The 19,652-nt window shown below is 42.1% G+C and overlaps 1 protein-coding gene across 1 annotated transcript; it reads left to right on the top strand.

The window, feature by feature from the left end:
• Positions 1-10,084: 10,084 nt before the first annotated feature.
• lg16h2orf76 (linkage group 16 C2orf76 homolog) lies at positions 10,085-19,177 on the top strand. Its single transcript, XM_014411656.4, has 5 exons — positions 10,085-10,281; positions 12,163-12,213; positions 16,457-16,494; positions 16,882-16,963; positions 18,680-19,177. Exons 1-5 carry the CDS (start codon positions 10,152-10,154, stop codon positions 18,754-18,756), a joined length of 378 nt encoding a protein of 125 aa, XP_014267142.2. The 5' UTR covers positions 10,085-10,151; the 3' UTR covers positions 18,757-19,177.
• The last annotated feature ends 475 nt before the right edge of the window (positions 19,178-19,652 follow it).

Raw genomic sequence — 19,652 nt, 5'->3', positions numbered from 1 at the left:
TAAGTGACCTGATAGCCTTGTGCAGTTTGTTACTGGACTGTCTGTGTTACCTTGTGTTATTTGCACACAGTAAACAAAAGAACAAAAAAGGAAAACGTACTTATGCTATATTTTTATTACATTTATAAGATTTATATATAATATTTACAGATAATATAAAAATGTTTTTGTTATCAACAGATACTTTTTCTGCTCATTTCCAGTTCCGTGTTTTTATTATTTGACTTCATTAGAGTAGTTTTGCATTTACAGTTATGAATAGCCTCTCTTTATACTGTAGTACAAAGCTTCTCTCTCCAGGTTACTCCTGTCACTGTTTGTGTGAAGACTAGAGTTAAATACTTCTCCAAGAATAAGCACTTCTCAGCCCTGCTTTGACAGGCACGTCCTCGTGCCCTTAACAAAGAGTGGGCCAGCTGAGAGGCCAGCAGCTGTTTTTCTGGTTGTTTCTGCATCCATATTGTGGATAAACCTTTATTCCTGATAAGAAACTGATGGGAAACCAGCATGCTATTAAGCTGGGTCTGCTTTAACTACTCTGAGATCAATTACCATCTGTGCTTTGTGTAGAAACTGATAGCATTGGCAAGTAATGGAGGATTCTCTGATTTATGATTGTTTCCCTTTGGCCAACATGTTCAAATGTGTATCCTGAACCTCTGTGACGAGAATGTGTTGTGTAGCTACAACCTTTTAAGTTTATATAACATGTTAAGTATAACTTTATATAAATGAAATGTTCTCAGCATTAAAGGATACCAGTTTACATTTTATTTATATATATACAGGGAGTACAGAATTATTAGGCAAATGAGTATTTTGTCCACATCATCCTCTTCATGCATGTTGTCTTACTCCAAGCTGTATAGGCTCGAAAGCCTACTACCAATTAAGCATATTAGGTGATGTGCATCTCTGTAATGAGAAGGGGTGTGGTCTAATGACATCAACACCCTATATCAGGTGTGCACAATTATTAGGCAACGTCCTTTCCTTTGGCAAAATGGGTCAAAAGAAGGACTTGACAGGCTCAGAAAAGTCAAAAATAGTGAGATATCTTGCAGAGGGATGCAGCAGTCTCAAAATTGCAAAGCTTCTGAAGCGTGATCATCGAACAATCAAGCGTTTCATTCAAAATAGTCAACAGGGTCGCAAGAAGCGTGTGGAAAAACCAAGGCGCAAAATAACTGCCCATGAACTGAGAAAAGTCAAGCGTGCAGCTGCCAAGATGCCACTTGCCACCAGTTTGGCCATATTTCAGAGCTGCAACATCACTGGAGTGCCCAAAAGCACAAGGTGTGCAATACTCAGAGACATGGCCAAGGTAAGAAAGGCTGAAAGACGACCACCACTGAACAAGACACACAAGCTGAAACGTCAAGACTGGGCCAAGAAATATCTCAAGACTGGTTTTCCTAAGGTTTTATGGACTGATGAAATGAGAGTGAGTCTTGATGGGCCAGATGGATGGGCCCGTGGCTGGATTGGTAAAGGGCAGAGAGCTCCAGTCCCACTCAGACGCCAGAAAGGTGGAGGTGGAGTACTGGTTTGGGCTGGTATCATCAAAGATGAGCTTGTGGGGCCTTTTCAGATTGAGGATGGAGTCAAGCTCAACTCCCAGTCCTACTGCCAGTTTCTGGAAGACACCTTCTTCAAGCAGTGGTACAGGAAGAAGTCTGCATCCTTCAAGAAAAACATGATTTCCATGCAGGACAATGCTCCATCACACGCGTCCAAGTACTCCACAGCGTGGCTGCAAGAAAGGGTATAAAAGAAGAAAAACTAATGACATGGCCTCCTTGTTCACCTGATCTGAACCCCATTGAGAACCTGTGGTCCATCATCAAATGTGAGATTTACAAGGAGGGAAAACAGTACACCTCTCTGAACAGTGTCTGGGAGGCTGTGGTTGCTGCTGCACGCAATGTTGATGGTGAACAGATCAAAACACTGACAGAATCCATGGATGGCAGGCTTTTGAGTGTCCTTGCAAAGAAAGGTGGCTATATTGGTCGCTGATTTGTTTTTGTTTTTGAATGTCAGAAATGTATATTTGTGAATGTGGAGATGTTATATTGGTGTCACTGGTAAAAATAAGTAATTGAAATGGGTATATATTTGTTTTTTGTTAAGTTGCCTAATAATTATGCACAGTAATAGTCACCTGCACACACAGATATCCCCCTAAAATAGCTAAAACTAAAAACTACTTCCAAAAACATTCAGCTTTGATATTAATGAGTTTTTTGGGTTCATTGAGAACATGGTTGTTGTTTAATAATAAAATTATTCCTCAAAAATACAACTTGCCTAATAATTCTGCACTCCCTGTATATATATTTTTTTATTTTAGTTTTGTTTTGCAAGAAGCTTGTGACAGTCGTGTGGTTGGCAGGATTTGAGTCCAATGCAGGACTCATGAGGCAGGAAGAAAATTGAAACAAAACTTTACTTTCTGGCAACAGATGGAGGAAAAAAGAAAAACGATAACAGAGCAGGGTCAGAGCAAACTGAGCCTGACGGAAGAACAAACAACCTAGAGGGATATTTTCACCATTGTGGAGGACTTTAACGACACAAACATGAAGTCTGTGTTACCAAAGTTCCACAAAAACATCCACATGGGAACACAGAATGGAAAAACACTGGTCCAGGTTTACACTGAGATCATGGGTGGTTACAAAGTCCACCCAGTCGCACACCTTTGGTCTAACCAGACTGAGGAGGATCTTCGGGTATATTTGATCAGTCTGACCTTCTGCTGAGTAAGAGTGAGCTACCAAATGATGCATCTGCATGTTATGATGTTAACTGTAAAAAAAACCAACATGGGGCTGAGTTGCGTTCCTTATATGAGAATATTTTAGAGTCCCTACCTGTGTCGAGCAGTTCATTGCCATTGCTGTATAAAGCTAAACCAGGCTGGAAGTTGTATGCTGAGGAGGCTTGGGTGGAGTCAGGGCGGCAGTGTTTCGGCCCTCTATTTGATCATAAGAAACACACAAATGTTAAGTTTAAGTTTGCTTCACGTTTTATTAAAAGGAATGAAGCTGCAGTGAGGGCAGACTCCCTCACAAAGATATTGGAGGTCAATTCAGTAAATGATTTCTGGAAAGAAATCAAAAGAATAAATAGTGTTAAAACATCTTTACCAGCTAAGACTGGTGGTGTAAGTGGCTCTGACGAGACATTACTGTGATCTATTTAACTGTGTCAAAAGTTCCATTTTTGCATGGATGAAACTGATAATAAGGAAGATGTTGTAGTGTCATCAAGAGAAATGTATGATGCAATTAGAACATTAAAAGACAGTAAGGCATGTGGGACGGATAAGATATCTGCTGAACATTTGAAATGTGCTAGTAGGAAACTTTGTCCTGGTTCATAGTTCATTGGATTCTGCTGGAATCAATTGTTGCTGTCATGTTAGCAGCCATTATTCCCACAAGGTGGGAAAAATAAACAGCAAGGATAATTATCGACCTATAGCCTTATGGAGCATGTTGTCCAAGGTCCTTGAAAAGATTGTTTTAAATAGAACTGAAAGTTTCTATGCGGAGCCAAGTGGCAGAAGGCTTTCACTTGGGTGGTCTCAGAATCTCATCTCTGCTTTTCGCAGCTGATGTGGTTCCGTTGGCTTCATCAGGTGATGGCCTCCAGCTCACAGTGGAACGGCTCGCAGCCAAATCAGCACCTCCAAATCTGAGGCCGTGGTCCTCAGCCGGAAAAGGGTGGAGTGCCCACTCTGGGTCAGGGACGAGCTCCTGCCCCAAGTTTAAAGTATTAAAAAATTTATTTGAAAAACAGTAGTATACTAAAAAAAAATGCTTACACCTTCTTGTTATCTACCGCTCCAACACAGCAGCACCGGCTGTTAATACAGCACAGGTGTGACAGTGCTGTATTAACAGAAAACAAAGCCAGATTCTACAAATAATCACTAATATATCATAATAAGGTCTTAGCGGAGCTTCTAGCTACAGTGTGCGGCACATTCTTTGTCATTTGAATTGAAATATTTGAGATTAAACAGATTTTTTTTTCTTTTTTCTGGTTTATTTTCCCACAAAACACTTCTGCAAAATAGTGCACTGAAGTGGAACAGGACCTGCAGCCAGCTGTGTTCTCACATGAATCTGCATTGTAAAACAGGGCCCAATAGGCAAATGTCTTTATCAAGGTGAACAGGGCTCTGACACTGTGGTCCACTGACCCACTGCTGTTGGGTCAGGGTGAGTAAGTATTCTAATGTGGATTAATGTGACATGGAAGCATGCTGCTAATTTGAGCCTTATTACTTATACACTAAAAAAAACAGAGTTAATCAACTAGTCCAGATTCTGCAATCTAAGGTAAGGAATATGTAGGCAGTTAAGAAAATGGATTCTTTAACTTCTCAAAACAACAAAACAACGTTGGTGAAGTCTGGAGAGGCCTCAGAACCATCTCGGGCCACAAACAGCAGAACTCTCTGCCTGGGAGGGATGTGAGATGGGCAAATGAACTGAATCATTTCTTCAACAGATTTGACTCAGCCATGAGGCAGTCTGCAACATCGGCTGCAGACTCACCCACCCCCACTGCTGCTGTTCCACCTCAGACACTTCACACCTCCTCTATTCACCCTGCTCACTCCCCCCCACCCCCAACAACAGCATCCAATACACACTCAACACAAGGCTCCAGCCTGTCTCTCTCAACCACCCAGGTTAGGAGGGAACTGAGGAGGATTAATGGCAAGAAGGCAGCGGGCCCAGATGGCATCAGCTCGAGGGTCGTCAGGTCCTGCGCGGACCAACTGTGTGGGGTGATGGAGCACCTCTTCAACCTGAGCCTGAGGTTGGGAAGAGTCCCACAGCTCTGGAAAACCTCCTGTGTTGTACCAGTGCCAAAGACTTCACGCCCCAAGGACCTCAACAGCTACAGGCCGGTGGCTCTGACATCCCACCTGATGAAGACCCTGGAGCGGTTGGTCCTGGCTCAGCTTCGGCGCCTAATAAGCTCATCACTGGACCCACTTCAGTTTGCCTACCAGCCTGGCATTGGAGCGGATGATGCCGTCATTCACCTCCTACATCGTTCCCTCGCTCACCTGGAGACCGCTGGAAGCACTGTGAGAATCATGTTCTTTGATTTCTCCAGTGCCTTCAACACCATTCTTCCCTCGGTTCTGAAGGACAAGCTGGTGAACTCTGGAGTGGACCATCACCTCACTACCTGGATCCTGGACTACCTCACCGACCGACCACAGTATGTGAGGACTCAGGGCTGTGTGTCGGACAGGGTCGTCTGCAGTACGGGGGCCCCACAGGGAACGGTTCTGGCTCCGTTCCTCTTCACCATCTACACTGCAGACTTCTCCCACAATTCCACCCAGTGCTTCCTGCAGAAGTTCTCTGATGACTCTGCAATAGTCGGCCTCATCACTGATGGGGACGACAAGGAGTACAGAGGTCTGACCCAAGACTTTGTGGACTGGTGCCAGCTGAACTACCTCCAGATCAACGCCAGTAAAACCAAGGAACTGGTGGTAGACTTCCGCAGGCACAAGCATTCTCCACTGCAACCACTGAACATCCAAGGTATGGACATTGAGGCTGTGGACAGCTACAGGTACCTTGGTGTTCATCTGAACAATAGACTGGACTGGACTCATAACTCAGACGCCCTCTACAGGAAAGGGCAGAGCAGGCTGTACCTGCTGCGGAGACTCAGGTCGTTTGGAGTGGAGGGCCCACTCCTGAAGACCTTCTATGACTCTGTGGTGGCTTCTGCTATCTTTTATGGTGTGGTCTGCTGGGGCGGCAGCATCTCTGCTGGGGACAGGAAGAGACTGAACAGGGTGATCCGAAGGGCCAGCTCTGTTCTAGGATGCCCTCTGGACCCAGTGGAGGTGGTGAGTGACAGGAGAACGGCGGCTAAGCTGTCATCCCTGATGGACAACATCTCCCACCCCATGCAGCAGACTGTGACAGCACTGAGCAGCTCCTTCAGTGGGAGACTGCGGCACCCACGGTGTGGGACGGAGAGATTTCGCAGGTCTTTCCTCCCCACTGCTGTCAGACTCCATAATAAAGACTTTAACTGATCAAGCACACACATCCATACATATGCAATAATACTAAGTGCAATAATCTTTTCTGTCATCGTTGTATTTTTACTCAGTTGTATATAGTATTTGTATTTGTATTCTATTTTTATCTTATTGTATATTTATTTTATTTTATTCTACTGTATATAGTATTTTATGTTATTCTATTCTGTACAGTTGTGTACTGTATTTATTCTTATTGTATTCTAATTTTTGCCTCATAACTTTTGCACTGTCCACTTCCTGCTGTGACAAAACAAATTTCCCACGTGTGGGACTAATAAAGGTTATCTTATCTTATCTTATAAAATGATTTGCATCCTTCGTGTACAAAGTACGGTTGTCATGGCCACCTCTAGTACTGAGTAGATTACATCTGTGTAACTGTAGTCACCTGCCCTGGCCATAATCTGTTTTGGTGGTTGTTTTCTTTGTCTGTGCCTTTAAGTCTTTGCAGGTCCCTGAGTGGATGAGCTGACGGCTGCCGATTGGTCCGCCGATCATGTGGTCGCATTCAAAATCCCTCCACCAGCAGTTGTCCCGGGGGCAGCCACTGACAGCAGCAGCAGACCTTACCCTGGCCTCCAAAGCCTGAGACATTTGTGCGACTTTCTGAGTTCTGTATATAGTGTGTACATTAGTTTTCATTGTAAAGAGCACATTGTAAATAGCACTGGAACAGAAGGGGTGAGCTGCCTTATTGTTTTCCTTGTACTGTTTTATTTTTTTATTTTTTTATTTAGGACAGTGCATGTTAATGAACATAAATGTAAAAAATAAAAATTTCATGAATGTAAACATATCAGATTATAGCCAAGGGCTAATTACCATCTGTTGTCCTTAAGCATAAAAAATAGACATCATTCATAAAAATTCATCATTCATTCATAATAAAAACTCCATCACCAAACTTACACATACACACCATTCTGTTCCCAAATAAAACATTAAAACTATACAACTCATACATGATCACACACTTGATTTGCCCATAACCAGTTTTTAACCTTTGCCTTAAACAAATTGAGTGTAGAGCATTCTCTAATGGGTTGAGGAAGACTGTTCCACAGATGGCCACCCTGGACAGAGAGGACGTTCTGCCCATAAACTGTCCGTCTGTGAGGTATAAACAAGTCTCCTCGGATTGACGCTCAAGTGGTCCTGTCTGAGCTTTCTTTATGCCTAACAAACTGCTTTAGTGGTGGTGTTTATTTCAGTTAGGGAGTTAGGTGTAGCGCTTGTCTTTTGTTTGATGTTTGATTTCACATAGGGTTTTAGATAGCACCTCCTCCTGACTTAGCTTGTTTTGTTTGTTATTTTGGCCTTTGTTCACCCCGGAGCTTCATTTTTGCAGTGTAGAAAAATAAACCACTAAGAGATTGGTTTTCCCTCTGTGTATGGTTTTGGGGACCAGGGCGGGGCAATCTTTTCAAACTTATGTTGCGTTCCTGTACCCCTAGACTGGGGCGTAACATAGATGTACACAGCGGGAGAGAGCTGGTAGTTAGATACAGTCTATATAAGCTTGATTAATTTAACAAACATGTGTGAGCAGATGGCAGTTACAGTGCATTTACAGCAGTTAGACAGTGATTACAACAACAGAGCCAGTGTGAGTGAGAAGAGCTTGTGAGAGTGAGTGGATTTAAGAAAATGGGTGACTCAGGTGTGCTTTTGAGTTTTGAGGTGAGTTGAATTCTAACTTAAGAATTTTCATAATTTAATTTACAAAACTTGCATATGATCTTTATTTTGTAGCTCAATCTATTGACATATGACACAGCAGCTGCAGCAGTCTGCTACTGCCACCTGTGGCAAAGGGCCAGGGCCTACAACCAGATTAACATGGCACACACATCTGCACCTGGCTCTGTCTGAGGGGCTGCATTTACACCTGCTGCATTCAAATCGACCCACAAACATCCTGCTCATAGATGCCAGCACAGCGGATTGTCAAGACTAAAACCAGTCTTTAAGCAAAGACAACGTCTTCAGTCTCAGCTGACTGCAGGTTTCCCCAAACTTAGAAACAGTACATTTGCATAATGACTGAAACCAGCCCACTGAAGGAACAATGGACAGTTCCCCAAAGATAACAGTGATAAATTGTTTAACATGCGTAACATCTGTAATCACCTTCTGCAGTGTCTTTAAAGTGCAAAGGCATGCAGGTTATCTCAACCACATGTTTTCTGTTGGTGCATCAAAGTGACATTTCACCCAGTGATGCTGAGGTGACCCATTCAAGGTGCTTCAGTCTTAGGTATTGATTTGGTTATTTTACCCACTCATCAGTGTCTGCAGCAGAGCTTCTTTCGCCACAGGCACGGCATAGCTGGGAAAGGTAACTGAAAATAGTCACAACAATGAGGATGTATGTATAAATATTTTAAATGAATATCCAGATGTTTCTGGGGTATACCTGAGTGTTTGAGCAGACAGATTGTGCTGGCAGTCCCCTCTTGGTCCACAGAGTACTGTACTGTTGTCCTCAATAGAATTTCTTCAGCAAGCTGGCCGTTTTCTATTCATTAGAATCTGTATTTATTCAAGTAAAATACTCCATGACCATCATAGCTGCCTCGCATACAGACACCACAGGATGTAACGTCCTGCTGTTTGAGATGTTTGTCGCAGACTCGTCCAGCTACTGCGTCACCCACAAATGTTTGTCAAATTAACAAAGTTAACACATCATTTACACAGACTGTATATAACCTCCAGCTCTCTCCAGCTGTGTTGATCAATTAGCTATTTTAGCCCCAAGTGTTTATTTCCAGAGAAAAGACAGAGGCAGACTACTGTAACAGGATGTGACGTTGCAACATGATATTAATGTGGAACATTTCTTGATGTTATGGGGAAAAAAATTAAATCATGAACAATGTTGTGGTAATTTCCAGAACTTTGTGTACATAATTTGGTATTTCTCAAGCACGAAGGCCAAAAATAATGACATAATACTGTTTCATTTGAAAAGCAAATCTACCACACATCTGTTTGACCGTCACTAGTTAATCTGAAACACCGTAAGTCAGTAAGAATGGCTTGCACTGTCAGAGGCTGAAAAGACAACGGCAAAACTTCAGTAACATGAAAATTAGACCTTATTGATTTATTTCAACTCAAGAAGTACACATTTTTAAAGATGGACTATAGTGTTTGACAGGATTTGAGGGTTTTGTTTGTTTGTTTGTTTTAACCTTCATTTCCATCCACAGTCCATACCAGTTTGTGGTATGTTTGCTATCTGCCATTAAAACTTAACAAGAAGAAAAAGGACAGCAACAGAGGTTCAGCAAACGTGTTACAGAATAAACATGATGGGACTTAAAAGTTGGCTTTTTATGGATTCCAGCTTATTTTGGAGTCAGAGCACATGAAATGACAGACAGAGCTGCAAAGGAAGCCACAAAAATGTGTTAGTTGACCTGGCTATTAACTTCTGTCAGACAAAGATAAAGAGTATCATAAGGCGAAAAATGAAGAAAAGTTTTGGCAGGTAAACATAATACAGGTAAACGTGACTACTGTGGAGAAGAGGAAACAGAACATGTGGGTGATCGTGGCTCAAGAGTTGGCAGTTTGTCTTGTAATTGGAAGGTTGCCGGTTTGAGCCCCGGCTCCAACAGTCTCGGTTGTTGTGTCCTTGGGCAAGACACTTCACCCGTTGCCTACCGGTGGCGCCAGTGTCCGGCAGCTTCGCCTCTGTCAGTGCGCCCCAGGGTGGCTGTGGCTACAATGTAGCTGCCATCACCAGTGTGTGGATGAATGGCCAACACAGGGGAGGTAGAGAGAAGGCAACTGATCCAAAACCTCAGAAACCTACAAATGAAACTGGATCTTATTGAGTAACTGCAAAAGGACCCAAGAAGTGAAAGTTATCAGGCTTTAAAACAGGGTAAATTGTTTTGGAGGATTTGTGAGCGACGTTGCAGTACACACTCCACACCAGTTGGTGGCGGTAATGCACCATTTTATTGTTTGCCAATCGCCAATAAAACTTAGGGGAAGAAGGACAGCTACGCGTTACCAGACGAGTGTTCGGGTTCAGAGCAGCATGACTGCTGAAGCTGTGGTCACCGTCCGCCTGGTGAGGTCCTTCGAACACAGGAACTTCAAGCCGGTTGTGTTTCACGGCGTCCGCTTGGAGCAGACCGTACAGGACTTCATGCAGCTCGTCAAAGACGGTGAGAGCCGTGCGGTGTGTACCCCGTGTCAGCATCTGTTCACCGAAACAAACCTTTCAAAACACTGCGCAGGCAGAAATCCCAGGATTCACTGCAGCTGGACGGGAGAGCTTCAAAACTTAGAGTTCTTTGGTTTTAACTGGATATGAAACACTTCATATATAAAGGTTAATTTACAACAATGAGCCCTGCTCTCTGTGTAGGTGGATATAAGAAACAAGTCCTTAATGTTTTAAGCACATGTTTGGCGCCCTCTTGCGGCAGTACAGAGCGTGACAGGCGGCACAAACCCCAACATCACAGCTAACAGGCACATTTTCCTGTTTCAGGGCCGAAAAACGAAGACTCGCCTACTGCGCAGTAGACTGAGTGAAAGTGGGCAGTTTATATTATTAACCTAAGAGTGGTTGCTACAGTCAGAGGCAGCACAGAAGCAACGCCCTTAGACTGGTTTTAGTTTGTGTTCTTATTTTGCTGAGTTCTCGGTACTCTGTGGTTAACTAACATAAACTAATGTGAGTCTGTTGACTGCAACAAACAAAACCAGTGATGTCATGTTTAGAATAGAACAGAGTAGAGTAGAATAGAATGCCTTTTATTGTCACTATACACATGTACAGTGAGATTCAGAGCTGCAGTGCAAACGTGTGGGAAAAGAAAAATATACAGATATAGTGCAAAAATAAATGGTGTTATGTATTTACAGTGTGGGTTATTGCACATAAATTAAATATTGCACAGTCGTGATCGTAGTTTGCAGTCTGTGTGGGGGGAGTCCTTGGATTTGGGGTGAAACTGTCTTCAGTGCATGTGTGAGTTCAGGCTCTTGGAAAGAAACTGTTCTTGAGTCTGTGGGTCTTTGGTCTAGAACATAAAGGTGGTCCTTGATGTGCTGAAGCATTAGTATCTCGAAGCATTTCATGAGTACGGCGTGAGGGCCACAGGGCGGTCATCGTTCAGGCTGGTGATGGGAGACTTCTTTGGCACTGGGAATATCCTCTGTTACAGTGAGTGGAGCAGTGCAGGAACCAGGTGAGGATGAGGATGGGAGCAGGGCTGGAGCAGATGAGTGCTGCTGTTGAGATGTTTCTGGGCAAAGAAGTGATTTATCTCGTCTGCCAGCGGCACACTCAGGCTTTCTGTTTTCACAGCCTCTGTAGTTTGTCTCGTATGCCCTCCCACACCTCCTGTGTGTTGGCGCTGGACAGGTGGGACTCTGTGCTCCTTTGTGGTCTGTTTTGACTTTTTTAGTTTCCCTTTTCAGATCGGCTCGAGCAGCCGTGTACAGAGCTCTGACACCTGACCTGAAGATGGCGTCACAGACTTTGAGAAGTGAGCGGACCTGGCTGGTTTTTGGTTTGGGAAAACCCGAATGCTTTTGTCCACAGTCACATTTCTGATACAGAACTTGATGTAGTCCAGTACTGATCCTGTGACTGTTTCTAGCTCCTGGTGTTCAAATCTGTCTCAGTCTGTGTGAAGCAGGCCTGTAGTTTGGAGAGAGCATTTTCAGGCCAGGTTGTAACGGTCTTTGTGGTGGACCTGGCACTGCGTCTGAGGGGAGTGAAGGCTGGGGAGAGCAGGAGGGAGAGGCAGTCGGTCTCGTGGTGTTCGCTGTGTCGAATCGAGCGTAGAATACGTTTAGATCCTCACACAGAGGCCGAGGTCTGCGCTTTCCCCTCTAAAGTCTGTGATTGTGTTTAGCAAACTGTTGCTCCACCCTGTGTGTGTCCCACATAGACACAAAAACAGCTGTGAGAAACCCCAGTGGGACAGATGGGGAGTCTTTATTAGACGAGTTTTTTAGGATTCACGACCTTGTGTGTTTTCACACATGAATAAGAAGATAAAATCTTGATTGAATCCAACAATTTCTTTCAGATATTGCAACAAGGCCAGGATTTCCACCTCCTTTCAGGAAATATGGTTATGGTATGTATGCATTACTTCAATTGTCTTCATAATTTTTTACTGCTGTCATTAGAGCAATGTTCTCATCCTACCCACATGTCATGTTTAGATTGCTGTTGTTGTTACATAGAACTCACATAGTTACCTGGAGTTATAGCTAAACATCAGTAGTGATGTGTTTACTTGATACAAAATGATTTAAATAAACACACGAACACCAGAACAGAAATGTAATCACTCTTTCTTTCCGCACCCAAACAAGGACGGAAGTGTTGGTGAAACATCTCACTCTGTTATCAGAGATCCATGAAGTGACCCATCGTTCTTTTTCTAACTTTGCTCTGTTTCACTACGGGAGATATGGCCCACTACCGGATTGTGCCCAAAGCTATGCTCCAGCACTACTCCAGGATCTCAGGTTGGACCTGAGGCGCTAGATTCCAGGACTGACTGACCCAGGGATGACTGTGCAACATCCAGCCTATAAAACCGCACGAACTGGACTGATACACCTCTGAGCAAAGCCCAGGATGTTGCCATCCCGAGTTAGGAGAGGCTGGTCGGTGGTGTTAGAATAAGGGGGCGGAGCCCTGAGCACAGCTCAAACGTGGTGTCATTGGAGCTTCCGTAGTTGGTCATACCAAGGCAATTCCCATAGTGAAACACGGGGCAAAGTTAGATTACGAACTCCTCTCCTAGGTGTCTCACACCACCTCAGCTGGCTGTTTTCAGTGTAGAGGAGTAGCGGCTCTATTCTGACCCTCTCCCCAGTGACTGAGCTACTCACCAAATTTCTAAGACACCAGCCACCCTTTGGGGGAAGGTTATTTCCACACAGCTTGTAGGGCTGCTCAATTAATCGAATTTTAATCACGATTACGATCTGGGCTTTCAACGATCATTAAAAATGACTGAGCCGATTATTAGCCCCTCCCTCATTTATCCGCGACACCTTAAAGGCCGGTCCGTGAAAATATTGTCGGGCATAAACCGTCCGTGGCGCAAAAAAGGTTGGAGACCACTGATTAAGAGGACCCGAGGGAAGCTCGGAAAGCTAAGCAGAAGTTATTTGGAGAGGAGAGTGACTGCTGTTGGTTGAAAAGAGGTAAAAAAAACTTCAGTGGTGTTGCACACTATTTTACATTATTTTTTTAAAGTCATTGTTAACCCTTTAAAGCCGGTCAGAGCAGCACGCTCCGTTTTGTGTAGCTATTTTTAAATCCCTGTAGAACCTGAACCGTGTAAGCTAGCGCAATAACCCGGAGGAGTTGTACTTACATCTGATGCCATCAGCTTGTCCTCGTCACGGTTTCCTTCCACATAAAGCTTTACAAAAACTGCATAAAAAGCGCTTGCAGGAACAAAAACATAATATTCCAGAAACACGCTTTGCCGATCCGATCAGCTGTTCGTAACACTTCCCACAGTGAAACAGACATCAGCACAAACTACCGCATATCCGCCATTTCCTGCCCGAAACCGGAAGTGACGTCATTTTCGCGGAAATTGTAGTTTTTTACTCGTAGGTCTTAAAAGCCTATACTGGTCATGTTTGACTTTTCTGAATAGTTGCTGGGATGCTTAGAACTCGAATTGCACTGCTGGAAATAGTTTATTTTGATGCACATGCTGTTTTCTTTGCAAATTTGCATCATAGGATTGTTTTTTCATTTTTCCTGCAGTATATAAAAATTGCTGTATCTCCAAAATAAAACTATGAAGACACTCAAAATAAATTTCCTGTTGTTGTAAACTATTTTTTGCAACTTTTTTGTATTTAAAGTTTTGAGGGATAAACCCTTAAATTTCTCAAAGTAGAAATATATGTTAAAAAAAACCAAAAACGATTTTCAATTTTTTTGTAGTTTATTGCACTTTTTTGCAATTAATGTAGTTACTATGGACTTAATGCATACATATTATTAAAATATGGGCTATAACAGTTGCATAGCAACTTGAAATGCTCCCACAAATGGCACTACAACATGTAAAAAAAATAATAATATAAGCTCTGGCGGACTTGGTTCTATAGTAGGTCTTAAAGGGTTAAATAAATATCGTCAAATAATCGAGATCTCAATTTCAGTGAAAATAATCGTGATTATCATTTTTGCCATAATCGAGGAGCCCTAACAGCTTGTGACCATAGGTGGGTGTAGCCACAGCAGGCGCTGCACCAATCCGTTACTCTAGTGATTCACTTTTCTCTTACTTGCAAGCAAGACAGTCCGATACTTAAATTTGCTCCAAATCCAGCGTGGGTCCTTCTGACTGAGAACCATGCCCTCAGACTCGTTTCCCACTCAGCTGCTAGCCTACTGGCTGCACCTGGATTTTCTGTCCATAAATAATATGACAGATGGCAGCCTGGTGGAGTCCAGAACTTCATGGGAGAGAGTTCGACTTGGAGTGTGAACAATCGATATTGAAAATTTGAAATATTGATTCTTCTGATACCAGTAATTTATGTTCTAGAATCGATTCTCATCGATATTTTAGTAATTTAGGGTAAATTTGTAGTTTATCATTAACAGGAACACAGTGGAAAGAAACTATATCATTCGGATTGTCTACATAGTCATGTGTGAAACACGGCTGTATAAATGTGTTGCAGCCGCTGGCGTGCGCACTCACAACAATGGCTGAGTGAAACGGAGTCATGTGTGGACGTATTTTATCTCCGCAAACAGCCACGACACGGTTTGCGATACATGTGGCAAGAAAGTGAGATGTTGTGGCAACACCACTAACCTCGTCAAACACCTCAGAGTAAATCATATCACAGAATATGACGAGCGTATGTTGAGACTGAAGAGGAGGACAGGGACAGGTGCTGCTGGGGCGAGACAGACGTCTCTCACGGAGTCCTTCAGTGCTGCAGGCAGGCAACGTGTTCAAATAGCCACAACTTCAGTTTTTTATTTCTATATGATGAACTCTGCATTATTAAGCAATAAGAACAAGTAATCTGATGTCCTGTAATCATTATGAAGCAATATTATTATATTATTATTACAGTTACATAATACAATTAATTATTGGATTATGAAATACAATGAAAAATTACGTTTTTGTACAGAGTATCGGATCAGTATCGTCGATACCGCCCTGAATTCTACTTGGTATCAGATCAGAAAGATAATCAGTGGAGTTGCACATCACTAGTGAACACAGCTCTCACAAGAGTTGTGAAGGACAGGAAACATGACTAAAGCTAATTATTGCATTATAAAATTGTGTTGTGCAATCCTTTTTGCTCTCTAACGACTTTTCCCTTGTTAATAAAGTGCTTATCTGATTAAGACAATAAAACGAATATATACAAAAGGTAAAGATTGCCCAGTGTAAAAGCTGCACACACCGAGTGCTTCTTGTTCCTGCTGGATCTCAGGGCTGAACGGGACCTTTTTTTTTTTTTTTTTTCCCAGCCTGTCCTGTTTGGTTCTTTTGCCATCAGAATTATTGTCTAAAGGCAAAGAAAGATGCCCAACGGATTTACTTTACTAAATGGACCGCCCCAGCCTATTTGATTCACCTTTTATTGTTTATTTTATTTTATTTTATTTTCACTTGCTACACACGGGACAGACTTGACTGGGGAAAGAAAAACAGCGGGGAAGAAGGACGGCGATGAAGGGCAAAAACCAAAAAAACAAACAGACAAAAAAATCCATGCTGAACGGGACTTTTAAAGAAATGTACATAGAGTGAGGCGATGCTCTTAAGGGCCCGCTAACAGAGCTCTTAAAGTCAGAATCAAATTGTATTTGTATAAATAAATGTAATCACTTTATGAACATTTGGATATAAACGAAAATGCACATGGGATCATTATATACAGTTGTGGTCAGAGGTTTATACTAGGACTGTTCGATACGACATATATCGGATGACGATATAAAAACGTCTGTTTCATTTTACGCTATCGTTTGTTTCGTGGTGTCGCAAAATAAACCGTTTACAGCAATTTTTTTTTTTCATCGTTTTGATGGTCACTGCAAGTCGAGTGACAGCACTGTTGTGTATCGAGCCTGTGTGGATTAGAGACAATGTAAAAATAAATTCACACTTTTGCACCCAGTTCTTGTTTGTTGGTCATTAAAGATGTCTGCTGTACAGTCATTCCACAGTGGGGGAAGAAAAACCATTAACAACTGAAAACAACCTTCATGATATCTGTAAAGTTTTGACCAAAGGTCTATGTAAACTTTGTTGGTGTGAAATTTGTGCTCTGAATCTGACTCCATCCTTTTTCCCCTTACAGACACGATGAAGATTATCCATCAGGCTCATGGAGCAAAGGTATCTGTGTGAAGGCTGTGGAGTGTCCGCTTGTAGGACACACGAGTGTTGTGGTCTGCCCTTAAGGAGTACTTTAAAAAATGACATTTTCAAAGGGACCTGACTATTTTGTCTTCCACTTTAATATAACTTCCCTCTTTTGTAATAGCATGATCCCTGTGAGAGAAAATAAAGGAAATCAAAATCTGTTCACTCAGCTGGTATTTCAACAACTAAATCATTTAATTCCCTTTAATCCACTTTCAGAATTTGGGATTGATCTCAGAATCAACTCAGTAATTTTAGCCGTACATTCCAGAAATATTATTTCAGTTATTATATAATCTTATTTCAGAAATAGTTTGCATTTCAAACTTGCAATTTTTATCTTTTTTCCTTTGTTTTCAGACAAACGAGTTAGTGATGAGTTTAGATGATGATGAAACTCTGGTTCTACATGAAGGCCAAACCCTCAGAGCTGCTGGTGTTGGTAAGATTTGCATTGCTGAGTGTTTGCTGTAGAGCAGTGTTGGTTATAATTTGGTCCAAAGTAACACATTACTGTATTCACTTTACATTTTTTCATGAATGTGGTAATGTAACAACTTACTGTTTTCAATTCATGCGCTATGCTGCTGACACATCAACGCTTTGCAAGCCTGTCCAAAACAAACATGCTAACATGAAGCTAGCAAAGAACACAGTGACATGAAAGCTAAACTTGTGTTGTCCTCAGCACAGCAGCCAGAGCCTGATTATAACAGGCAACAAAATCAGTAACAATGTCTGTCTGAGAGACGGAGAGATTATTTTCAATCATAATTTGTCAAAATGAGCCTGATTCGCATCAGCACAGCCACCATCACCAGCCGACCAATGTAACTTTGAGTAACATCCCAGCTAACAGTCAGCTGTGAGCTGTGTTGACCCCAGTGACGTTAGAATTGTACAAGCTGTTTTTGCCCTGTTCTTATTTCCCATTTTCCTAGAAAATACAAAGAAATGAGGGGCGACTCAAAACATCTCTTTTTACATTTGTGCCTGTGATTATATTCACTGTTGCCTTTTGCTCGAGTTCATTGTTTCTAAACCCAAACCTTTCAGTCTATTTGCACAATGCCCCAAAATTCACCCTGTTCAAATTGAATTTCAAATAGAAGTAGTGATACAATAATAACATGTGGTTTGAATATCATGTAGTGAGAAAGGCCCGTGATGCGCATTCAGTGATTTCATCGTTGTTCAGTTTGCTGTTTCCAGAGCAGTCTAAACACAGTTCTTCATAACAACCAAAACTGAGTGGATTTTAGTTTCCTTTGTAAATGAATAAAACATGTCAGACTGAAATATCTGATTGGAGGCCGTATGATTTTTGGGGTTTGCTCAGTTGTCTGTGTATCATTTTAACGTCTTTACCTTATAATAAACAAATGATTTCAATAAATAAATATAAAGATATAAATAGAATTGAATGGCAAAAGTTGTCCTTCAGTGAGGTTCTTCCATCTCTATAAAGGAACTGGACAGTGACTCTCAGGTTTCTGCTTACCTAGCTTCATCATTTTGACTGCGATGCATTGTTTAGACTTGTTTTTTAATCTGTCAGTAGATTTATGCCTTAATCCAGTTTGGGTATGTTACACTCAGCAGGCAAATCTTTAAACATTTTGTTGTTCTTCTCTCGAACATACACGACCAGCTGTGGGACGGGCAGTTTATGAATTTAGTAGCAGTTCAGTCAAGACACATCTCAGATCCCACCTCAACTGTCCATTAAAAAAATAAATGGTAAATGGTAAATGGCCTGCATTTGTATAGCGCTTTTCTAGTCCCTAAGGACCCCAAAGCGCTTCACACTACATTCAGTCATTCACCCATTCACACACACATTCACACACTGGTGATGGCAGCTACATGTAGCCACAGCTGCCCTGGGGCGCACTGACAGAGGCGAGGCTGCCGGACACTGGCGCCACCGGGCCCTCTGACCTCCACCAGTAGGCAAACACGGGGTTAGTATCTTGCCCAAGGATATTTGGCATGCAGCCAGGATAATGAATAAAAATAACTGTCTTCTGACTTATATGAAGGAGAGCTGTGATTGACTGTGATCCATTTCAAACTTCATAAAAATGGAAGACTTTCTGAACATACCTGTTTAAAAATCTGAGGTGTGTTTTAACTTTGACATGTTTGTCCTCTTTAGCTCATGAGACAGAAGTGGCCTTCTTCAGGAAAGCAGACTACAGTCTCTATAAAGCAAACCCCCAAACTGCCTGGTGACTGCGTCAGAGGACAGTTCATATACACAGGTCTGCCTGGAACAAGTTTTGTCATGTTGCTACTGGACTGTTTTCATTTGTGGGATTTTTTTTTCTCCTTTAAAGTCAAAGCTTATTATCCAGCAGACTAACAGGCCTTTTTATTTAATATTAATATTTTTTTTTATTTTATGTGAATATGACTTTTATGAACATCTTTCTGTTGTTGGTGATGTTGTAGATATGCTGAAAGTTTTAAAGGTTTTAAGGAACAATGTTACATCTCCAGCATTCGCTCTGCTCTCTGTGATCATGAGTAAAATGTTTGTGTTCTCAGTGTAATTCAGAGATGTTTTCAGAAGTGTTTATATTTTTTCATACTTTGTTGCCAATGTAATTGTGAGTGGATACTTTTGCTAATAAAATGTTGTGCGGTTCAAGAACACGATGTAGACCTCTTTGAAACACAGATGGAGAGAAAGATGCTTTGACTGTTCTCAGGGGAACATTCGTTTCAATAAATGTGAAATAGAAGAAGTTACATGAAACTTTAGGATTCTCTTGAAGCTCGTCATCCGTATAAACTGAGTGAACCTCGTAGAGCTTTGGAGTTTGTTTCACATTTTAAAGGACTCATACAGTATGACTGTCTGTACCAGAGACCCTGTACCCTTCTATGACTCTGAAAACGACACAAAGGTCTACACCCACAGACACACTTTCACTGAGAAGCTCCTCCCATTTTTGTTGTTGGGGGGGGGGGGGAACGTTTGAAGCAACAATGGATGGAATAAAGTCTGGCAGACTCAGAATTCTCTATAATGTTCCTCAATTGTTCTAATACAAGGGTCTCAAACTCGTGGCCTGGGGCCCGCATGCAGCCCACGTCACCCCTACTTGCAGCCCGTGTATTGATGT

This window comes from Maylandia zebra, linkage group LG16 (genome assembly GCF_041146795.1).
Source record: "Maylandia zebra isolate NMK-2024a linkage group LG16, Mzebra_GT3a, whole genome shotgun sequence".
Taxonomy (NCBI): domain Eukaryota; kingdom Metazoa; phylum Chordata; class Actinopteri; order Cichliformes; family Cichlidae; genus Maylandia; species Maylandia zebra.
This window is presented reverse-complemented; position numbering and strand designations above follow the sequence as displayed.